The sequence below is a fragment of the Oncorhynchus mykiss genome, chromosome 4, assembly GCF_057628025.1.
Source record: "Oncorhynchus mykiss isolate SJ-2025 chromosome 4, ASM5762802v1, whole genome shotgun sequence".
NCBI classification, from domain to species: Eukaryota; Metazoa; Chordata; class Actinopteri; order Salmoniformes; family Salmonidae; genus Oncorhynchus; species Oncorhynchus mykiss.
The window spans coordinates 30982976-31002769 of NC_143025.1; the positions used below are offsets into that span (position 1 = coordinate 30982976).

The window sequence follows — 19794 nt, forward strand, 5'->3', positions numbered from 1 at the left end:
CATGCATTTAGTTTTACTTGTATTTAAGAGCAATTGGAGGCCACGGAAGGAGAGTTGTATGGCATTGAAGCTCATCTGGAGGGTTGTTAACAGTGTCCAAAGAAGGGCCAGAAGTATACAGAATGGTGTCGTCTGCGTAGAGGTGGATCAGAGACTCACCAGCAGCAAGAGCGACATCATTGATGAATACAATAATTGAACCCTGTGGCACCCCCAGAGACTGCCAGAGGCCGGGACAACAGGCCCTCCGATTTGACACACTGAACTCTATCAGAGAAATAGTTGATGAACCAGGCAAGGCAGTAATTTTTTGACTGTTGGTATAAAAAAATGTTTTTTGATGAAACATTGAATTTGGCCTAACTGCTATTAGCCCATTTAATAAGATTAATACATGGGAAAACCAGTCAAAAAATTTTATCAAAAGGAAGAATGTTTTTAAGTGTCTGTCCTATATCCGTGATGTTGTTAAAATAAAAAATACTTATTTTTTTTTTTTACTGTGAAAATACCTTTGACGTGGAAATTCACTGCCATACATTTTCAGCCGGGTACCAGGTTACATTCAGACGAGTCCTGTGACACTTGGGGGGGAGGGGGTTGTACCCTCTTTCATAGATCAGTCATATTAACTTGTATGCCAAAACGTTCGCACACTAGACGTTTTCGTGAGTTGACCGCTTTTCAAGGTCTGACAAACACCTCAGATGTGGAAGGCCGAAATCGTCGTATTGCGATGCAGCCCTTGCAAAAAAAACATCTATAGCTTTTATCAGAAGACTGATGGGGATTTTTCTATTATGCCAGGAGAAGAGCATTTAAATAAAAATGTTCTCAAGCTCAGCTCAAGTGAACCCTTGATGTGAGGCCTAAGGAAATTAATTACCTCTTCAGCCTAACAGTAAGTCTGCCAGTGCTTCTATGCAGTGTCATCCATGTTCAAATGGTAGATAGGGCTTATCTAGAAGTAATACTCCAAATGTCCACTGGAGGGCACTATTCTTTTATAAGGTTTTAGACGCATCACCTTTTGGGAATATTGTCTTGTGAAGGCCAGTGTGGATGCAGGTTTTTGTTCCAGTTTGTAGTCGACAACAGAATTTAAAAGCTAAATTACATGGTTGGGGAGCTAAACAGTCTGTCCTCAGAATTAATGCAATCTGCCCTTAAAAGTAACATTTCTTGAATTCTACTATACTCAGAAACCAGTGCACCATTAAACAGCATTTGGATATATCAATATCCAGACTATGCAAAAAAAATAATTCAGAAAGTCCTGACTCTTATTTTACCTTTGCCACACAATTGCACCTTTATCTGTGAATTTATTTCATCATGAAATAACACAGCTTTTCGTGTGTATGTGATTCTGTATTTATGTACGTGGCGGAATTGAAGTCATCACAATGCAAAAATGAATCGACCATCTTTATTTACCGACGGAGGTCTATAATGGCAGGGTTAGGATTCACACATCTGTAGAACACTAGGCTGACCCACACACAATTGTATTTCTTTCAGAGCAATTATGCAGTAGGGAGCCAGGGGGGAAATCAAAATGGAGGATCTTCAACCACCACAGGAAATACTGCAGGAGCAGGTTCACATTGTTATCAGTATACTGGGCTCCGTTCAGCAGGGTACAACCCTGCTGGAGTACAGAGCGTTGCAGATAAATGCCATGAGTAGAGATGACATGACTCCTCACTGTGTTCTATACAATGCATTTCGATCTGAACGTTGCACAATGTGGTGCACTGCTGAATGCAGCCCTGGAATGGTGTGTAAACAGTGTGAGAAGGTCTGAGGGCTTCCAAAGGATCTGAGGTACATCACAAGTCTCAGTGGCTTCCTCTGTTTTTTTCCTTACCTCAGAGCTGAACTGATGTGGCAAATCTGTTTTCACATCAGTGCAGATGGAAGAAACAAGGAGAGGAAGCCACTGTCATTGAGACGCAGCTCAAGAGGGGTTAAATGAAACCGTACAGGGGGAACGGTTCACCTATAGCGCAACGAGCTAAATATGTCAGAGGGATATATTTTAAACCATTGAAGTATTCCTTCCCCCTGCTATCGAGTCCTTTGGAAACTCTTTTCTATACAAAATACATTTTAATAAACAACTGATTTAGGCTCCACTTTAAAAGTGTTAAGTGTATCTACACTTAAATAGTTAAAATGGAGATCAACAATCCAAGGCATGTCCCTATCCGCACCATCAGAAATAATATCTCACCTCAAGATCTCTTACCATAAATGTATTTTTCTTTTCCAGGCCTATATCATAGAGGTCTAGGCCTTAGTTTAAAAAAAAAAAATAACACACAAAACTGCAAACTAAAGCAAAGTCCTTGAAATGTCACTGAGCGATGATACAGTAACCTCTTCAGAAATACCCAGTATGGTAAGAGCTAGTTGGCTTGGGTTCCATCCCTGCACAGCCTGGTTTGGAGTGATCATATAGCAAAGCAAGCTATGGGACACCACAAGCTCAAATTACAACTTTCTCATACCTTATATTTGGAAATGCGTATTTTCAAGCAGCAATACAAAAAAAGTATTAATGAAGAACGCATAATCTCTGAAAAAAATACTGTATGAAAACGTCCCTGCTACCTTGTTTCTAAGTACAAAACCTCTACCAATAATTTGCTCCGGAAGTAGCAAGAAGTCCTTTTCTTTTTTATTTCTATTTTTTCTTCTCCCATCTGTTTTTTTCCTTATTTTCTTTTTAATAAAACGGGTAAAATTCAGTCCTCAGATGCAAGTGTCATGGGCCATGACAGTCTTCTCCATCATATAATTTTTGCTGAAGGATCCAGAAACATGCAAGCCTCGTAGAAGGGCCTAGGGGTCTGCCTGGGGCTCTATGGGGCAGCCGCTCCATCTTAGGCCAGGGCCGGGAAGGCCTCTGGGTCATCCACGTTGGGCACGATCACCCCGCTCGGCTGGGAGGAGGGTTAGGAAAACAAGAAGGAACGAGATTGAGCAGACATATACAGTGAAATTATAACCATATATGTTGTACTTAAACAATCCAAATTCTCTCAACTTCTAAATCGTATAAATTCTTGCCATATCAGACCATTAATAATAATACTAAACAAAAAGATGAACGCAACATGAATTAAAGATTTTACTGAGTTACAATTCATAAGGAAATCAGTCAATTTAAATAAATAATGCACTAAAATTGATGGACTTCCCATAACTGGAAATAGATAACGTATCTGTAAACAAGATGCATAAGAAAAATGGGCCTCGATCTCGTTGCGGTATTTTTGTGTATTCAAATTGACAATTGATCAAATGCAATTGTGTTTGTTGTCCATAGCTTATGCCTGCCCATACCATAACCCCACCGTTCACATCAGTAAATCGCTCGTCCACAAGAAACCATACAGTCTGCGGTTGTGCGGCCGGTTGGACATACTGCCAAATTCTCTAAAACAACATTGCAGGTGGCTTATAGTAGAGAAATTAACATTAAATTCTCTGGCAACAGTTCTGGTGGACATTCCTGCAGTCAGTATGCCAATTGCACGCACCCTCAAAACATGAGACATCTGTGGCATTGTGTTGTGTGACAAAACTGCACATTTAAGAGTGGCTTTTTATTGTTCCCAGCACAAGGTGCACCTGTGTCATGATAATGCCATTTAATCGGCTTCTTGAATGCCACATCTGTCAGGTGGATGGATTATCTTGTCAAAGGAGAAATGCTCACTAACACGGATAAACAAATTTGTGCACAAAATGTGTGAAGGGTGTTTCTCTTCTGGGATGAATTCTAGTCAACTCTACCAGGCAGATGGCGTGTACTTTTTATTTTATTTATCTGTGACCAACAGATCTGTATTCCCAATTATGTGAAATACATAGATTAGGGCCCAATGAATTTATTTCAACTGACTCATTTCCTTATATGAACTGTAACCCAGTAATATATTTGAAATTGTTGCATGTTACGTTCATTGTAGCATTAGTCCTTGTATACCTTGTCAGTCCGGCCTCCGCGGGCCGGCCTAGTGGGTGCTCCACCATCACGCTCGCGGGGCTCTCTGGGCTCACGCTCGCGGAACTCTCCCCGGAACTCTCCTCTGCCCTCCCCACGCCCACGGCCCCCCCTGCCACCACGGGGTCCACCACGACCACGGCTGGGGCGGCCCAGGTCCCCAAAGTTTATCTCCAACTGGGCTGTGATGTCATTGGCCGGCTTCCGGAAGTGGTGATCATCCTCTGTCTGAAAGACGGGGGGGGAAGGAGAGCATCGTCAATGACTGGACATTTGTTTCCTGCACACAAGTCAATCACATTCAGTCATCTTGACGTACATGTTTGTGGGTGCGAGGAGAGACCTCACCTTAGGGACGAGTCCCTCAGCCTCCACTGCAACTTCAATCAGAGTATCATCTTTCTTCTCCTTCATTGGAGAGAGCGGGAAGAAAATTGAGTTAGGAGGTTATGGAAAACAAAACGAAGGCCAAGTCAGTTTTGTGGTTTAGACAGTCCACTCACGTCCTTGGACTTGTGCAGCACGTATCCTTTCTTCCACTGGCTGTCGGCTCCCTCATTGGCCTTGCGGATGTTGAACTCCACCTTGGTTTTCTCTTTGTCTTGCTGGGCCTTCCATTCATCCAGAGTCATCTCCTTGGGTTCCACTTCCTTAGGTTCACCAACCTCATTCTCCCTACAACAGACAGATTAGAAAAAAGAACTGTCAGAACACGCAACTGGGTAGAGATAAAAAATATGGAGGAAAAGCCATCCAGCCCACACTGTTAAATCCCTGCGAAGGAGTGAAGTGCACACTTTGGGGAGAAGAGGGAGATGTGATAGAAGGCTCAGCCATATCAACTCACTTATTCTCAGAGTCAGCGGGCAGATGCTCCTCTCCCTCAGGGGTCTCCTCGGTCACGTTTGATTGGTCAAGCTCGCTGTGGAGAGGGAAAAAAAGGAGTTTAGAGTCACCTGAGTGTCCACATCAGCTTAGCTCCACCTGTACATTAACGCCAAATGAACAGCCCTGTGTGGCTGCACGGCATTCCCATCCACATCACTCATTCTCATACATTCAATATGCTGAAAGGCGATGCTACCAGGACAATATAGAGACTGGGTGTCTTGACACAACATGTTGACTTTAGTTTACACACAACCACACAAGTTAAATCAAAACTCTTCCTTGAGGTTTGTAGATATACTCTGTCTTTTAGAAGGTGTGTTGTGCTAGGTTGGCAGTGCAACTCACCCCATCTCATCCTTGACGGTGCCCCAGTTGTGAGATCCACTTCCTCCACGCTTCTCCTCACCTTTCTGGCTGCTGAAACAACGTCTGGGCTTTAGCTCACACCTTCACTTCAATAGTCTCTCCAGCAAAAAAATCAGTTTATTTCAATGAGACAAACCTGGATGGGAAAACGTTAAATAAGTAGTTCTTATACTTCTAGGGCCAGTTCCCCAGATACAGATTAAGCGTAGTCCTGGACTACAAAGCAAGCTCAATGGAGGATCTCCATTGAAATGTATTTTTAGGCCAGGATTAGTGTTAATCTGAGTTCGCGAAACTGTGGCTCGTTCGCAACCAACAGGCGGAACCGCTACTAGCGGGAGATTACATGCACCTGCGGGCTAAACTAAGCTGGATTGCAATAACATAAAAAACAAACAAGGATAAAACAGCAGATCAGTTGATCACTCGTTGTTACCATGTCAAGCGATTATGATACCACACAGCCGGTCTAGATTCTCTACTCCCCGCCCCCAATGAAACTGACCTATCAGGAGCATTGGAAACCAAGGCTGATGAACGTATAAAATAAAAAAAATACATTGAGGCCTATATTTAATTCAAATACTTCACCTTAAAATGGCAAATTAATATGCCATTCAAGACTTTATAGACTACATTTTCATTTGATAAAGAAATAGATAACTCAATCAAGATTTACTTGATCTAGTTACACATTTCAAATCTTGGACAGTCCAGGGATACCCCCCCTGGATCTTGATAAGAAATGGCCATATGAGAAAATGTTATTTTAAAAACAGTTCTATTTAATAGATTACATAAATTGGAAATGAATCAAATAAGAGTAGGCTACACCATCAACATTAGTTTTCCATTCATACAGCGTGTCAGGTAAATTGGCACAGTAGATTTGCCATGGTAAACAAGGAAATATTATATTTCAGTTGTACAGAACGATTGTAAAACAGATCAAAATCACCCGTAGTTTGGTTAACTAGCAAGATTATACATTTTCCAATGAGAATACCCTCCAGGGGGGGGAAAGTGTTGGAAAATGTTGGTTGCAATCATGACTAAAATAACCATGATATCTGCGTTATGTAGAGGTAAATCGGTGGCAGATGATGATTGCCATTGTGTCTATGTGTCTTTAGCTCATATTGATGGTTTAAGAGATCAGCTGGTGATAATCTAGTGGCCACCTGTGGCAGCAATATACCCCGTGTTTCCCAGCCCTGGACTAAACTTTAGAACCGAGATTCTCCATTCGAGCAGGAAATAGGCCTAATAATGAGATACGTCTTATCCATCCTTGAGTTAAGCTAGCTACATAATTCACAACATGACACAGAAGACTTACGATCGATCGTTGCCGCTGTGTCTGTCAAATTCACGCTTTCCTCGGGCATCGAAGCCGTCGCTCCTGCCCATGCCTCGGCCCCTGCTGCCCAATCCCCTGCCCCTGCCGCCGCCACCACCACCACCACGTCCTCTCATCGGCCTTTCCCCAATGGGCCTGGGAAGACAGACAAGGAACCAAACCAATCAGCAGCCTGCCCCAAAGGAGGGAACAGTTGATGTGTATTCATTGAGGTTAAAACATTCAGAAAGGTGCAGATAGAAAAGTAATGAATAGAGCCGATGAAGAGTTTTCTGACCGATCTGTACTATATCCCAACGAACAGACCCCAGTGCATGACCCAAAACACAATGGATTATATATGACCAATACTGTGAACTACACTGAAACAGTATTATAGCAAACGTAACTTATCTCTCCTTAGGCAGGACTCTACGCTGACAATTATTTATTTTTTTAGGGAGGGAGCATAAGTTGAAAAATATAGACAGACAAATAAATTCCAGACCACAATAAAAACGAGGGAATAAAGCTTGAATCTTTCATTTTCTAGACACACTGCCTAAAATAAAATTCCAGGGCACATAGCAAAATATTTAGGCACATATGTGAGTAAAATGGTCGCACTGGAGAGCCCTGCCTTAGGCACTGTTTGAATACTTTAAAAACACTTGCGCTTCTTTGGCGTAGTCATTGTTGGATTACGAGCCCCCCCCAAATCCCCTGGCTATTCATGATAGACCAGCAACTCTTTCCACAAAGGAAGGAGGGACACATTTTAAACACATTCAAACAGGGTTTATATATATATATATATATATGTTACACCACCCTTTTCCTACACACCCTACTGTGCTGTAACAGGTTAAGCTAAGTGACAAGACAAAGCTGAGGAATTATCAGTGAAGGTGGTGTGACTTTCTCTGCTGCTGAAAAGTAGTGAAGTGGACCCCATAATTAAGATGTGGTTGGGTTACCTCTGACAGCCTGAGGGGAAATAGTCCTGTCAAATGGAGAAGGGGGTTGTTTTTGTTAACACAATTAAAGGCCTGGTTAGTGTCCATTTTAAAAGGAAAGAACTGTACTGTCCTACATTAGAGTGCCGGTGTGGGTATCAAAGTCTTAAATGAGGACTAATACACGTGTATTTGTAAAAAAATCAGATGGGTTACTGTTCGGATGGAACAAAGGCCTGCACACAGACAGATCTTAGTCGTGTTATTGTTTGGGGTAGTACTGGTTTTAAAAAAAGTATTATCCTGTTTGGTGCAAACTGAATATACCCCTGCTCTACCCAGTACTCACTTCTCCACAGAGAATTCTCCTCCCTCGCCAGGCTTCTCCTCTCCGCCGGGGGGCCTCTCGAAACGGCGTGGTGGCCGTCTGTCAGTCCGGGGGGGTCTGTCTGTAGGGGGGCGGCCCTCGCCCTGGAACTCACGGGGCGGTCCACTGGCTGGGCCCTGACCCTCAGGCCTGCGACCCATCCTCCTGGGACCAGGTCCTGGAGCAGGACAGAGCATAGGAATTATTAATCCCCTTATGAGAAAATGTGGGGTTATGGTTCTTTGAAAAACAAAAAGGAGTACAAGGGTAATTTTCTCAAGAGCTTTGCTAGCGAAAATAACTAAAACAGGGGTGTGAATTGGTGACTACTGTCATTAAAGCGAGAGCTTTTCTCAAAACCAGTCTCCAAAAAAGTGAGCAGGACTGACGTTCTGAACTAGAATGTACGGGCTTATTAATTTAACATGCAGAGGAATACAATTAAAATGTCAACTTCTTTATAAACCTATGAACTAACATTGAACTTTGTATTATGCACCATGCCAGTACTAGCAGATGGAAACATCCCCCAAGTATGGTCTGACAAGTCCCTCCCACTGTTGACCAAAATAGACTCCCACCCCTACATCCCAGCAGCTGAATGCATGTTGAAGCACCTGTCTCCTCTTCTCTCGGGTTTACATGTTGGACTTTGTTACTGACTGGTGTAAGTAGGATGGAACGTCCTAACACAATACAGGGGCTTCCTATTTTACTTTGATTGTGTAGACCCGTCTAAAGTTAGCCAGTAACGTACGAGTGCTCACTAATACGAGAACGTACATGTAACAAGTTGTTTGTCCAATTGATATAGTCGTATCCTGTGTGTTCACTGAGTAGCATGCTCGTGAAGCTGTGTTATCTGACAAAAACACCAAACGCCCATATTCTCATTCACAACCGCGATACGCCACGCAAGATGACGCAATTCCCTGCCTAGTCAAGAACGTGTTGGTGCTGTTGTACACCCCAAGCCACGAGGTCACGACGCGGGTTAATAATGCGGGTAGCGAAAGACTAGCAAGATAGCTATCTACGTTAATTAGTCAGATAAACGACCCTCAAATGTAACAAGGAGGAGGCATTTTGGTAGGCCGTCATTGTAAATAAGAATGTATTAACTGACTTGCCTAGTTAAACCCATTTTTTTTTAGTACGATCGCTTCGCTTGTGGAAGTTGGCTTACACCAATGTGTAAATACACGGTTCGCTAGCTAACGAAACTGACAATTCGCCAATCGTGCATTTAGCAAGTACGTAGCTACCCATCCAACACTGATCAACCGGCATTTAGCAAACAAACTGACTTTATAAGCTAACGTCAGCTAGCTAATTAACTAGTTAATTATCCTGGCTAAACAAGGCCCCTAAGAGGCGTTTTATTGGCAGCAAAACAAGTTCGCCAGCAGGTTCGTTATCAGGGGACACAGACTACCACACACTGTTGTGACACTTTTTTGCAACGAATGCGATAAGCTTATCAACTTTAGTTGCGATCTGAACTGACGCACTAAAGGAATCATGTCGACCTCATGGAGGGTTTGAAACCATTGCTAGCTAGCTAACATTAAATGCTGAACTATCCAGCGTTAACTGCGATTTTGCAGACCAATCCGACATTTACTGCAGGAAACAGTCTTACCATCTTTCTTCAGAGGCACGGGTGCCAGAGGCTCATCTTTCTTATCAGCAGGGACCATCTTTCTATCTTTCTGGGACTCCTTTTTCTGGAGTTTGGCGGCTTGGGCTGCGGTCTTGGCGGCACCAGGGACAGGAGCCTCCTTCTTCTTGTTCTCCGCCTCCTTCAACAGCTCGAACGGGTCCGACTCGTCGTCAAATAGTTGGTCGAATCGGTTGGCTATGGCGCAGCCGAAACCTTCTTGCATATGTCCGGGCATGATGGCGCCCCTTCAGCAGGATTTTCCTCCGATTCTACGAGGCTTGGTGCGAACACTTCGCTAAATGATGCCACAAGATGGCTGGGAAAAGGACCGCCTTCTCTTCCGGCGTGATAGACATCCGGGGCCTCAACTTTGGCGCCAGGTGGGGCGTGTAGTTCTTTGATGGGGGAGAGTTTCGCGAAAACATAAGGGGCGGATCACTCAATAAAATACAGTACCCACAACGATGGACGGGTGAATGCTTTTGCGCTTCTCCATTTGACAAGCATGAATGTTATATCTATATCTGTTGTAGTTTGCTATTTGCGTTCAATTATATATTTTGTTTGTATGGAAGAGCTTTCCCAGCCTTTCTATAATCATCTAAACCAACTCTATGCTATACACACACCCACTAGCCATGCTCACCTCCAAACCCTTTGCTACATTGTTTCTCCAAAGAAAGACTCCATAGTTCTTTGCCATATATTAATTTAACCTTTATTTAACTTGGCAAGTCAGTTAAGAACACACTCTTATTTACAATGATGGCCATTGTGCGCCACCCTATGGGACTCCCAATGGACAGGACCTGATGTGATATTGCCTGGATTCAAACCAGGGACTGTAGTGATGCCTCTTGCACTAAGGTGCCTTAGACCGCTGCACCACTCGGGAGCCCATAGCAATTTGGCCTGCATAACCAAGTCTGTCTTTCAAATCTAAAACACTGTTCTGGTAGTCAACAGAGACATCTGTGCATATTTCAGAGCAGTCAATAGTTTGTGACCTTTTTTAGGTATCAGTCAATGTTGTAGCTTTGCTGTGTATAGGACCTAGGGGCTATTGATGATTTCATTGCCTATGGGCAGGAAGGCTGATCAGCAACTTACAGTGACACAGAAAGTGTGGGGGCCGACTAGTGTGCGACCCACTTTAGATGGATGCTGCTAGCTAAAAGAGAACCAGTAATCATCATATGGCAGAAGAAAGGTCAGGAAAGGTCATTTGAGGGCAGCAGATGGCAGCCATAGGCTACTTGTCAGTCAGAGAAGAGCCAGGACCGCTGATCTCTATCTTATTACAGAGGCCTAATCAGGGTTTGAATTACTGTTTGTAGCCTATGGAGTGTATAAGAATTATATTTGTGTGAAGTAGCCTCTGAAGCACTGAGATCTGGGCCTGAATTTATCAAGCACCTCACAGTGCTGATATAGGAGCAGGTCCTGTCCATAATAATCAGTTTCATTATAGAAAGGCTAAATTGATCCTAAATAAGCACTCCTACTCCGAGACATTTGATTAAAACGGACCCAGACCTAGATAGGTGTATTTTCCTGCTAGGAGTGCAGTAAGACACCTGAGCCCCAACTGATGTCTGTCAACATGAGTGTAAATTGAGGGATGACAAGTTAATAGTCACAGCCACATCTATAGTGGGAGAATCAACCAGACTGAGAAATGAGGACAACTAAGTGTTACACAACAGAAGAAAGATGGTTCATTATCAGTATCTTTGTTATACAGGAGAGAAGCTCCATTTTACATCCACTTTTCCTGGCTGCCCAGTGCTCAGCCCATTCTGGCCATGACTGGTTCTGTTAAAGGTTTACTTTAGCCCATCACAGAATGCTGTCTCCTGAAATAAATATGTGAAAAGTGAAATGACCTTTAAATTAAGTTAATAAAATAAAATGTGAAGGGAACAATATTAGGCCATTATTCTGGTTAATAGTCTAGGCTACTGAACATATAAAATGGCAAATTCGAACAAGATTGAGAGCCTCGATTGTTGGGGAGAAGAACCTTTATTCAACAAGCTCTTACAGTCTCTGCAGAATTATCCCCCATGTGAATATGATGATTCATGATTTTGAGCCCGCAAAAGCCAATTGCTAATCATCCCCACCATGCTGCGGATGGGACAGTGTGACAGTGATTGAGCTGTCAGGACATCACATCTAACGGTGCAGAGGGGATTATCCTATGAGGCAGGATCAAAGCAATTGACAACTTTTCTAATTAATCTCAGGCGGGATATCTATCTAATTGTCTGGATTTCTGGAGCACTCCACAGCATTATATCTTCTTGCTTCCTATAGCCTATTGTTGTTGTTGAGAGACAGAAGTGTATGGGGGATGGAAAGTGTATGCACATCAATGACCTAAATCTTAATCCTACACCGCAACTTTCGTGAAAGCATATAGCTGCTCAGGATTCACATGAACAAGGACATCTGCATTTATGAAGGTTTTCGTCATGGGTTCGTTTTGCGTGTTTCTCTGCGGCATGGTTTGCAGTGGTGGGAAAAGTATACTCAAAAGTCATACTTGAGTAAAAGTAAAGATGGCTTAATAGAAAATGACTCAAGTAAAATTGAAAGTCATCCAGTAAAATACTACTTGAGTAAAAGTCTAAAAGTATTTGGTTTTAAATATACTTAAGTATCAAAAGTAAAAATAAAAATATGAATACTTTTATATTATTAATTCCTTATATTATGCAAACCAGAAATAACAATTCCTTGTTATTTTTTTAATTTATGGATAGCTCACTACAACACTGACAATAATTTACAAACAAAGCATTTGTGTTTAGTGAGTCTGCCAGATCAGAGGCAGTAGGGATGACCAAATACAGTGCCTTGCGAAAGTATTCGGCCCCCTTGAACTTTGCGACCTTTTGCCACATTTCAGGCTTCAAACATAAAGATATAAAACTGTATTTTTTTGTGAAGAATCAACAACAAGTAGGACACAATCATGAAGTGGAACGACATTTATTGGATATTTCAAACTTTTTTAACAAATCAAAAACTGAAAAATTGGGCGTGCAAAATATTCAGCCCCCTTAAGTTAATACTTTGTAGCGCCACCTTTTGCTGCGATTACAGCTGTAAGTCGCTTGGGGTATGTCTATCAGTTTTGCACATCGAGAGACTGAACATTTTTCCCATTCCTCCTTGCAAAACAGCTCGAGCTCAGTGAGGTTGGATGGAGAGCATTTGTGAACAGCAGTTTTCAGTTCTTTCCACAGATTCTCGATTGGATTCAGGTCTGGACTTTGACTTGGCCATTCTAACACCTGGATATGTTTATTTTTGAACCATTCCATTGTAGATTTTGCTTTATGTTTTGGATCATTGTCTTGTTGGAAGACAAATCTCTGTCCCAGTCTCAGGTCTTTTGCAGACTCCATCAGGTTTTCTTCCAGAATGGTCCTGTATTTGGCTCCATCCATCTTCCCATCAATTTTAACCATCTTCCCTGTCCCTGCTGAAGAAAAGCAGGCCCAAACCATGATGCTGCCACCACCATGTTTGACAGTGGGGATGGTGTGTTCAGCTGTGTTGCTTTTACGCCAAACATAACATTTTGCATTGTTGCCAAAAAGTTCAATTTTGGTTTAATCTGACCAGAACACCTTCTTCCACATGTTTGGTGTGTCTCCCAGGTGGCTTGTGGCAAACTTTAAACAACACTTTTTATGGATATCTTTAAGAAATGTCTTTCTTCTTGCCACTCTTCCATAAAGGCCAGATTTGTGCAATATACGACTGATTGTTGTCCTATGGACAGAGTCTCCCACCTCAGCTGTAGATCTCTGCAGTTCATCCAGAGTGATCATGGGCCTCTTGGCTGCATCTCTGATCAGTCTTCTCCTTGTATGAGCTGAAAGTTTAGAGGGACGGCCAGGTCTTGGTAGATTTGCAGTGGTCTGATACTCCTTCCATTTCAATATTATCGCTTGCACAGTGCTCCTTGGGATGTTTAAAGCTTGGGAAATCTGTTTGTATCCAAATCCGGCTTTAAACTTCTTCACAACAGTATCTCGGACCTGCCTGGTGTGTTCCTTGTTCTTCATGATGCTCTCTGCGCTTTTAACGGACCTCTGAGACGATCACAGTGCAGGTGCATTTATACGGAGGCTTGATTACACACAGGTGGATTGTATTTATCATCATTAGTCATTTAGGTCAACATTGGATCATTCAGAGATCCTCACTGAACTTCTGGAGAGAGTTTGCTGCACTGAAAGTAAAGGGGCTGAATAATTTTGCACGCCCAATTTTTCAGTTTTTGATTTGTTAAAAAAGTTTGAAATATCCAATAAATGTCGTTCCACTTCATGATTGTGTCCCACTTGTTGTTGATTCTTCACAAAAAAATACAGTTTTATATCTTTATGTTTGAAGCCTGAAATGTGGCAAAAGGTCGCAAAGTTCAAGGGGGCCGAATACTTTCGCAAGGCACTGTATGTTCTCTTGACTAGTGCATGAATTGGACCATTTTCCTGTCAAAATGTAGTACTTTTGGGTGTCAGGGAAAATGTATGGAGTAAAAAGTGCATTTTCTTTAGGAATGTAGTGAGTAAAAGTTGTCAAAAATATAAATAGTAAAGTACAGATAACCCCCAAAGCTACCTAAGTAGTACTTTAAAATATTTTTACTTAAGTACTTTACACAACTGATGGTTTGGGCATTCTGCAACCTGAAACTCAGCGAGGAAGCTATGCTTACAGACACCGGCAGAGGACAACAGCTGCAGGGTGTGTGCCCACCCTCCCCCGGAGCAGATATACTACCACATGCACCGCGGGGACACCACAGAGGCCAGGATCACACAGACCACCTATGTTAACATTTGGGCAGAGAGTACTGCTGACAGCCTCCTAACGATGGGACCGCACCAGACTTATGTGAAGCCAGCAATCAATCGTGGCACAATTTGGATTGATTGGCACTAGGCATTATTCAGCCAGTGATGGTATATCTTGTGAATATTTCTATGTTTTGTCTAGGCTATGTTGTGAGTAGGCTATATGCCGTTTTGGTTTTATTTCAATGTCTGGTGAAACCTTTTGATTGCTTGTTATCACAGCACAAAAAAACAAGCAAGCCAGGGAAACAATTATGTGAAGTGGATCATACATTTACAGTAGGTCCCCCTATATGCTGATTAAAATTAACAAAATCACTACACTTAATTGATGACATTACAGTGTAGGTCTACCACTTTGAAGCCACAGTCATTCAGGGCTATCAGTGGTGCATACATGTTAATTAAAGCCATATGGTTTATTGGAATGCTATTACATTATTTGACACATCAAAGAATACACATACTTTCAAATGTGTTTGTGGAATTCCTTGTGAGGTCTGACAACACATGCAATACAGACACAATACATTAGTAGCAGCATCAATGAGTGACACGGTGGCAATCAAATCAGAACCTAATACCAGCAGCACTCATTGTCTGTGAGGCCTCCCAATGTAGGCAAATAAGGCAAACAGAATTCATCACTTCCATCAATGAAATAGTGACAATCAGATGAGATTCTTTCTTGCGTCTCAGTCGTCTGCAGGACAGGAGTCTCAGTCCATTAGATGGGAGTTATGTCCCATCCACTGTTCCTTCAATCAGGCTACTGTGGAGTAGCTCAAATACCCTTCTTTTCCTCCTTCAGTTTCCTGCATACTTTGTCTTCCAGTTCCAGTAGTTTATCATACAGGGCCTCGGACATGTCCCCATCAATATCCATCTGTGAAGGGAACAGAGAGGCAATCAGACACAGCAGGGGACTGATGGCATGTCAGAGTGGATTTGACAAGAATAGAAACAGAAGTCCTGTCATCTGTCAGATAGAATAACTACTTAATATTTCATCATTTGGATGGATCCAGTATTCATCTATAGCTACATTCCACCACTTCAAAATTATCTAGAGTATTATAAATTGGGTGGTTCGAGCCCTGAATGCCGATTGGCTGACAGCCGTCGTATATCAGACTGTATACCACGGTTATGACAAAACATGTATTTTTACTGCTCTAATTACGTTGGTAACCAGTTTATAATAGCGATAAGGCAACTCGGGAGTTTGTGGTATATGGCCAATATCCCACAGCTAAGGGCTGTATCCAGGTACTCCACGATGCGTCGTACATAAGAATAGCCCTTAGCCGACGTATATTGGCCATATACCACACCCCCTCTGGCCTTATTGCTTAAATATAATCACCCAAATTAATATAAATACTTAACCACACTGATATGATTGAAATTGATATCTTGCTTGGTTGGTAGATTGGTACAAAAAAAATACAGAAGGGTAATGTGTTAAAAACACCCAACAATACAAATATGTGATGAACATGTGATGTCACAGATTCAAATAACTGTGCAGATGGCTTCCAATGTTTTACGTGTACAGTATCCCGTTTTAGAGTCAGTCTGGATTTCCCGGATCTGTGGTTTGTATACCTTGCGAGGTTGTGTGTAATTGTTTCCCAGGCTTGAGGTTAGACTGTGGTATTTAGTCCAAGGATCCAGCAACTCAGGTTTTTGCATAAACAGCCAGAACTGCACAATGAAAAGAGGCACAGATGAATCAAACTCTTAAAAATAGATTTGATTAAGTCACAACAAATGCAGAGCATCTAACAACCAATAACCTAGTGATAATACTGTGTGTACTATCAATACCTGACCTCTGGCAGTCTCTATGGGGGTGCCACAGGGTTCAATTCTTGGACTGACTCTCTTCTCTGTATACATCAATGATGTCGCTCTTGCTGCTGGTGAGTCTCTGATCCACCTCTACGCAGATGACACCATTCTGTATACTTCTGGCCCTTCTTTGGAAACTGTGTTAACAACCCTTCAGGCAAGATTCAATGCCATACAACTCTCCTTCCGTGGCCTCCAATTGCTCTTAAATACAAGTAAAACTAAATGCATGCTCTTCAACCGATCACTGCCTGCACCTGCCCGCCTGTCCAACATCACTACTCTGGATGGCTCTGACATAGAATACGTGGACAACTACAAATACCTAGGTAACTACAAATACCTAGGTATCTGGTTAGACTGTAAACTCTCTTTCCAGACCCACATCAAACATCTCCAATCCAAAGTTAAATATATAATTGGCTTCCTATTTCACAACAAAGCATCCTTCACTCATGCTGCCAAACATACCCTTGTAAAACTGACCATCCTACCAATCCTCGACTTCGGCGATGTCATTTACAAAATAGCCTCCAATATCCTACTCAACAAATTGGATGCAGTCTATCACAGTGCCATCCGTTTTGTCACCAAAGCCCCATATACTACCCACCATTGCGACCTGTACGCTCTCGTTGGCTGGCCCTCGCTTCATACTCGTCGCCAAACCCACTGGCTCCATGTCATCTACAAGACCCTGCTAGGTAAAGTCAGTCCCCCCTTATCTCAGCTAGCTGGTCACCATAGCATCACCCACCTGTAGCACGCGCTCCAGCAGGTATATCTCTCTGGTCACCCCCTAAACCAATTCTTCCTTTGGCCGCTTCTCCTTCCAGTTCTCTGCTGCCAATGACTGGAACGAACTACAAAATCTCTGAAACTGGAAACACTTATCTCCCTGACTAGCTTTAAGCACCAGCTGTCAGAGCAGCTCACAGATTACTGCACCTGTACATAGCCCACCTATAATTTAGCCCAAACAACTACCTCTTTCCCTACTGTATTCATTTTATTTTATTTATTTATTTATTCTGCTCCTTTGCACCCCATTATTTTTATTTCTACTTTGCACATTCTTCCACTGCAAATCTACCATTCACGTGTTTTACTTGCTATATTGTATTTACTTTGCCACCATGGCCTTTTTTTGCCTTTACCTCCCTTATCTCACCTCATTTGCTCACATCGTATATAGACTTGTTTCTACTGTATTATTGACTGTATGTTTGTTTTACTCCATGTGTAACTCTGTGTCGTTGTATGTGTCGAACTGCTTTGCTTTATCTTGGCCAGGTCGCAATTGTAAATGAGAACTTGTTCTCAACTTGCCTACCTGGTTAAATAAAGGTGAAATAAAAATAAATAAATAAATAAAATACAGAAAAGTAATATGTTTCAATGGTTCACTGTGAGAGGTCAAATTATTTTTTGGTGCTAGTACATACCAGTGATGTCATGTTATCTGTGGAAAATTCCAGAGCCTCTGCTCCATTGTGTGTGTGTGTGTGTGTGTGTGTCCATTGCAGGGGGTCCGGGTGAATGTGTTTGTAAAGATTCTGATCTGTTGAAATGAGCACGAGGGATAAGACGCATCATCATGAAAATGTGATATTGCTTGACTTTGGGAATCAGGAGACTAAAAGCAATATATCTTAAAATATTGGATGTTGACATGCACAATTTTGTGGGACTAATGATAAAATGTTCCTTTAACAAATACTATTATCGCTCACACAGACAACACACACACCAGCCAGAGGATGGGCATGAGCAGGTCCCAGAGGAGTGTGGGGAAGGAAGGCAGGATACCATAGGTCAGGTTGGTCGTCGCAAAGCCTGGACAGATCACTGACGAGTACAGGCCCTGGAGGAAACACAAATGAATAAAGTTTATACAACGGGTGGGTCTAATCCTGAATTCTGATTGGTTAAAAGTGCATTCCAGCCGGTGTCTATTCTACAAGTTACCGCTGGCTAAATCTATGACGTTAAAATGTCTATTTACTCTGTTCCACCTGACTGCGCAATCCACTGTCTCATCAACCCAGACAGGGAAATTATAAACTTGATCTCCACTTTAAAAATAATCTAGACATTATGTCACATTTCTTTTAGACTAACATTTAGTATTCAACAGTGGAGATCTGTATAAACCTCGCTGTCTGTCTCTCAGAGTCTGTCTCTCCGACATTTGCAACATTGTTTCAATAGGGGTCGGGGGTAGGGATGAGAGAGAGAGGCAGGCAGCGTTTCTCAGCCAGTCATTTTTATGGATATATACAAAGAAATGTCAATTGAAGAAAGGTGAAACAAAACGAAGTGCAGCTATTTTGCAGTCTTTCCAGCTGGCCTCTACAATAAACATGAGTGTACAGAGCCCTGAGGTAAGCAGAATAGTACAGGTGACCCTGGAATTAGCAGTCAGCAAAAACACTCTCTAGGGAAGGAGAGGACAGAACCTATTGTCATAGAAACAGTGGTGTTAATTTTTTTATGAAGAGCGTTGCTATGAGATGGATCCAGGGTCCTCTGCTGTAGAGGGAAAGCTAACTTAAGCAGGTGGTCCTCAATGTCTACAAAGTAATGATCTCAGGAGATGGATAAAAAGCCTATAACAGGGTTTGAACAGATATCTTTATGATATATACGTGTACATACTATATACAGTACATTACCGGTCAAAAGTTTTACAACACCCTTTTCTTTTTTTAAAACTATTTTCTACAATGTAGAATAAAACTGAATACATCAAAACTATAAATAAAACATATGGAAACACATAGTAACCAAAAAAAGTGTTAAACAAATGATTATAACTGCGATTCTGATCCAACCATAAATTCATACATTATGCCCCTGGCCTGAGAGGATGGAAGTTCAACATGTACGCTAATGTTAACTATCTGGCCTAGAGTTTCGTTGCCCATGAGTTAGGCTGGCGAGCAAGCATTTTAGCCAGGTAGCCTAGGACAACAAAAAATAAAAGTGTATGACAAAGTCATAGACTGTTTAGGCAACATGAAAGATGAGGGTATTGGCGCTTCTCTACAAGTTCGGTTAGTCAACATGTTTTTTTCTACTTGCATGCATACACAACACACACACAGAAATCAGTACCATGCACAGCTACATCATATTTAGCATACGTTGATTGAACTACATCGTTTTTGGTACCTTTTAGTTGTCAATGTATTAGACTAAGCATAGGTGATTAGATGATGTTAAAGTTGAAATGATGCTGGAATAGTGGAGGAAGCTCCTGTTTTCTTCACAAACTGCAATAACACTCTGTGGTTCTAAATCGATAGTTGTAAAATCAATAATAGTCCGAAAATGTCGGAAACATTACCTTACTTGACCATGCTGTAGGTCATGTAAATGTTTGTTACATGCAATACATTTTGAGGACTTCACCGGACAATGTTGCTCTCAGGTTTTTTTAATGAAACAAATGTGTGGTTGAATT

The 19794-nt window shown here is 42.0% G+C and overlaps 1 protein-coding gene across 2 annotated transcripts; it reads right to left on the reverse strand.

Moving 5' to 3' along the window:
- Nucleotides 1-1415: 1415 nt before the first annotated feature.
- Nucleotides 1416-9948, reverse strand: LOC110521688 (SERPINE1 mRNA-binding protein 1). 2 transcript variants are annotated; one of them, XM_021599461.3, is made up of 9 exons: nucleotides 9577-9948; nucleotides 7917-8112; nucleotides 6612-6767; nucleotides 5252-5320; nucleotides 4863-4937; nucleotides 4519-4690; nucleotides 4364-4423; nucleotides 3998-4243; nucleotides 1416-2948 (listed from the first exon to the last, which is right to left on the reverse strand). In XM_021599461.3, the coding sequence occupies exons 1-9, from the start codon at nucleotides 9830-9832 to the stop codon at nucleotides 2889-2891; spliced, it is 1290 nt and encodes a 429-aa protein (XP_021455136.3). In that variant the 5' UTR covers nucleotides 9833-9948; the 3' UTR covers nucleotides 1416-2888. The 2 variants fall into 2 exon arrangements, with proteins under 2 accessions (XP_021455136.3, XP_021455133.3); XM_021599458.3 differs by having other exon boundaries at nucleotides 5252-5323.
- Nucleotides 9949-19794: the final 9846 nt, after the last annotated feature.

Excerpts from the sequence above, each read along its gene's own strand:
- LOC110521688 (XM_021599458.3), bottom strand. The coding sequence starts at position 9,832 with ATGCCCGGACATATGCAAGAAGGTTTCGGCTGCGCCATAGCCAACCGA. Across the intron at positions 8,113-9,576 it reads CGTGCCTCTGAAGAAAGATG|GACCTGGTCCCAGGAGGATG; the intron begins GTAAGACTGTTT and ends GTCCTGCTCCAG. Across the intron at positions 2,949-3,997 it reads GCGGAGGCCGGACTGACAAG|CCGAGCGGGGTGATCGTGCC; the intron begins GTATACAAGGAC and ends CCCTCCTCCCAG.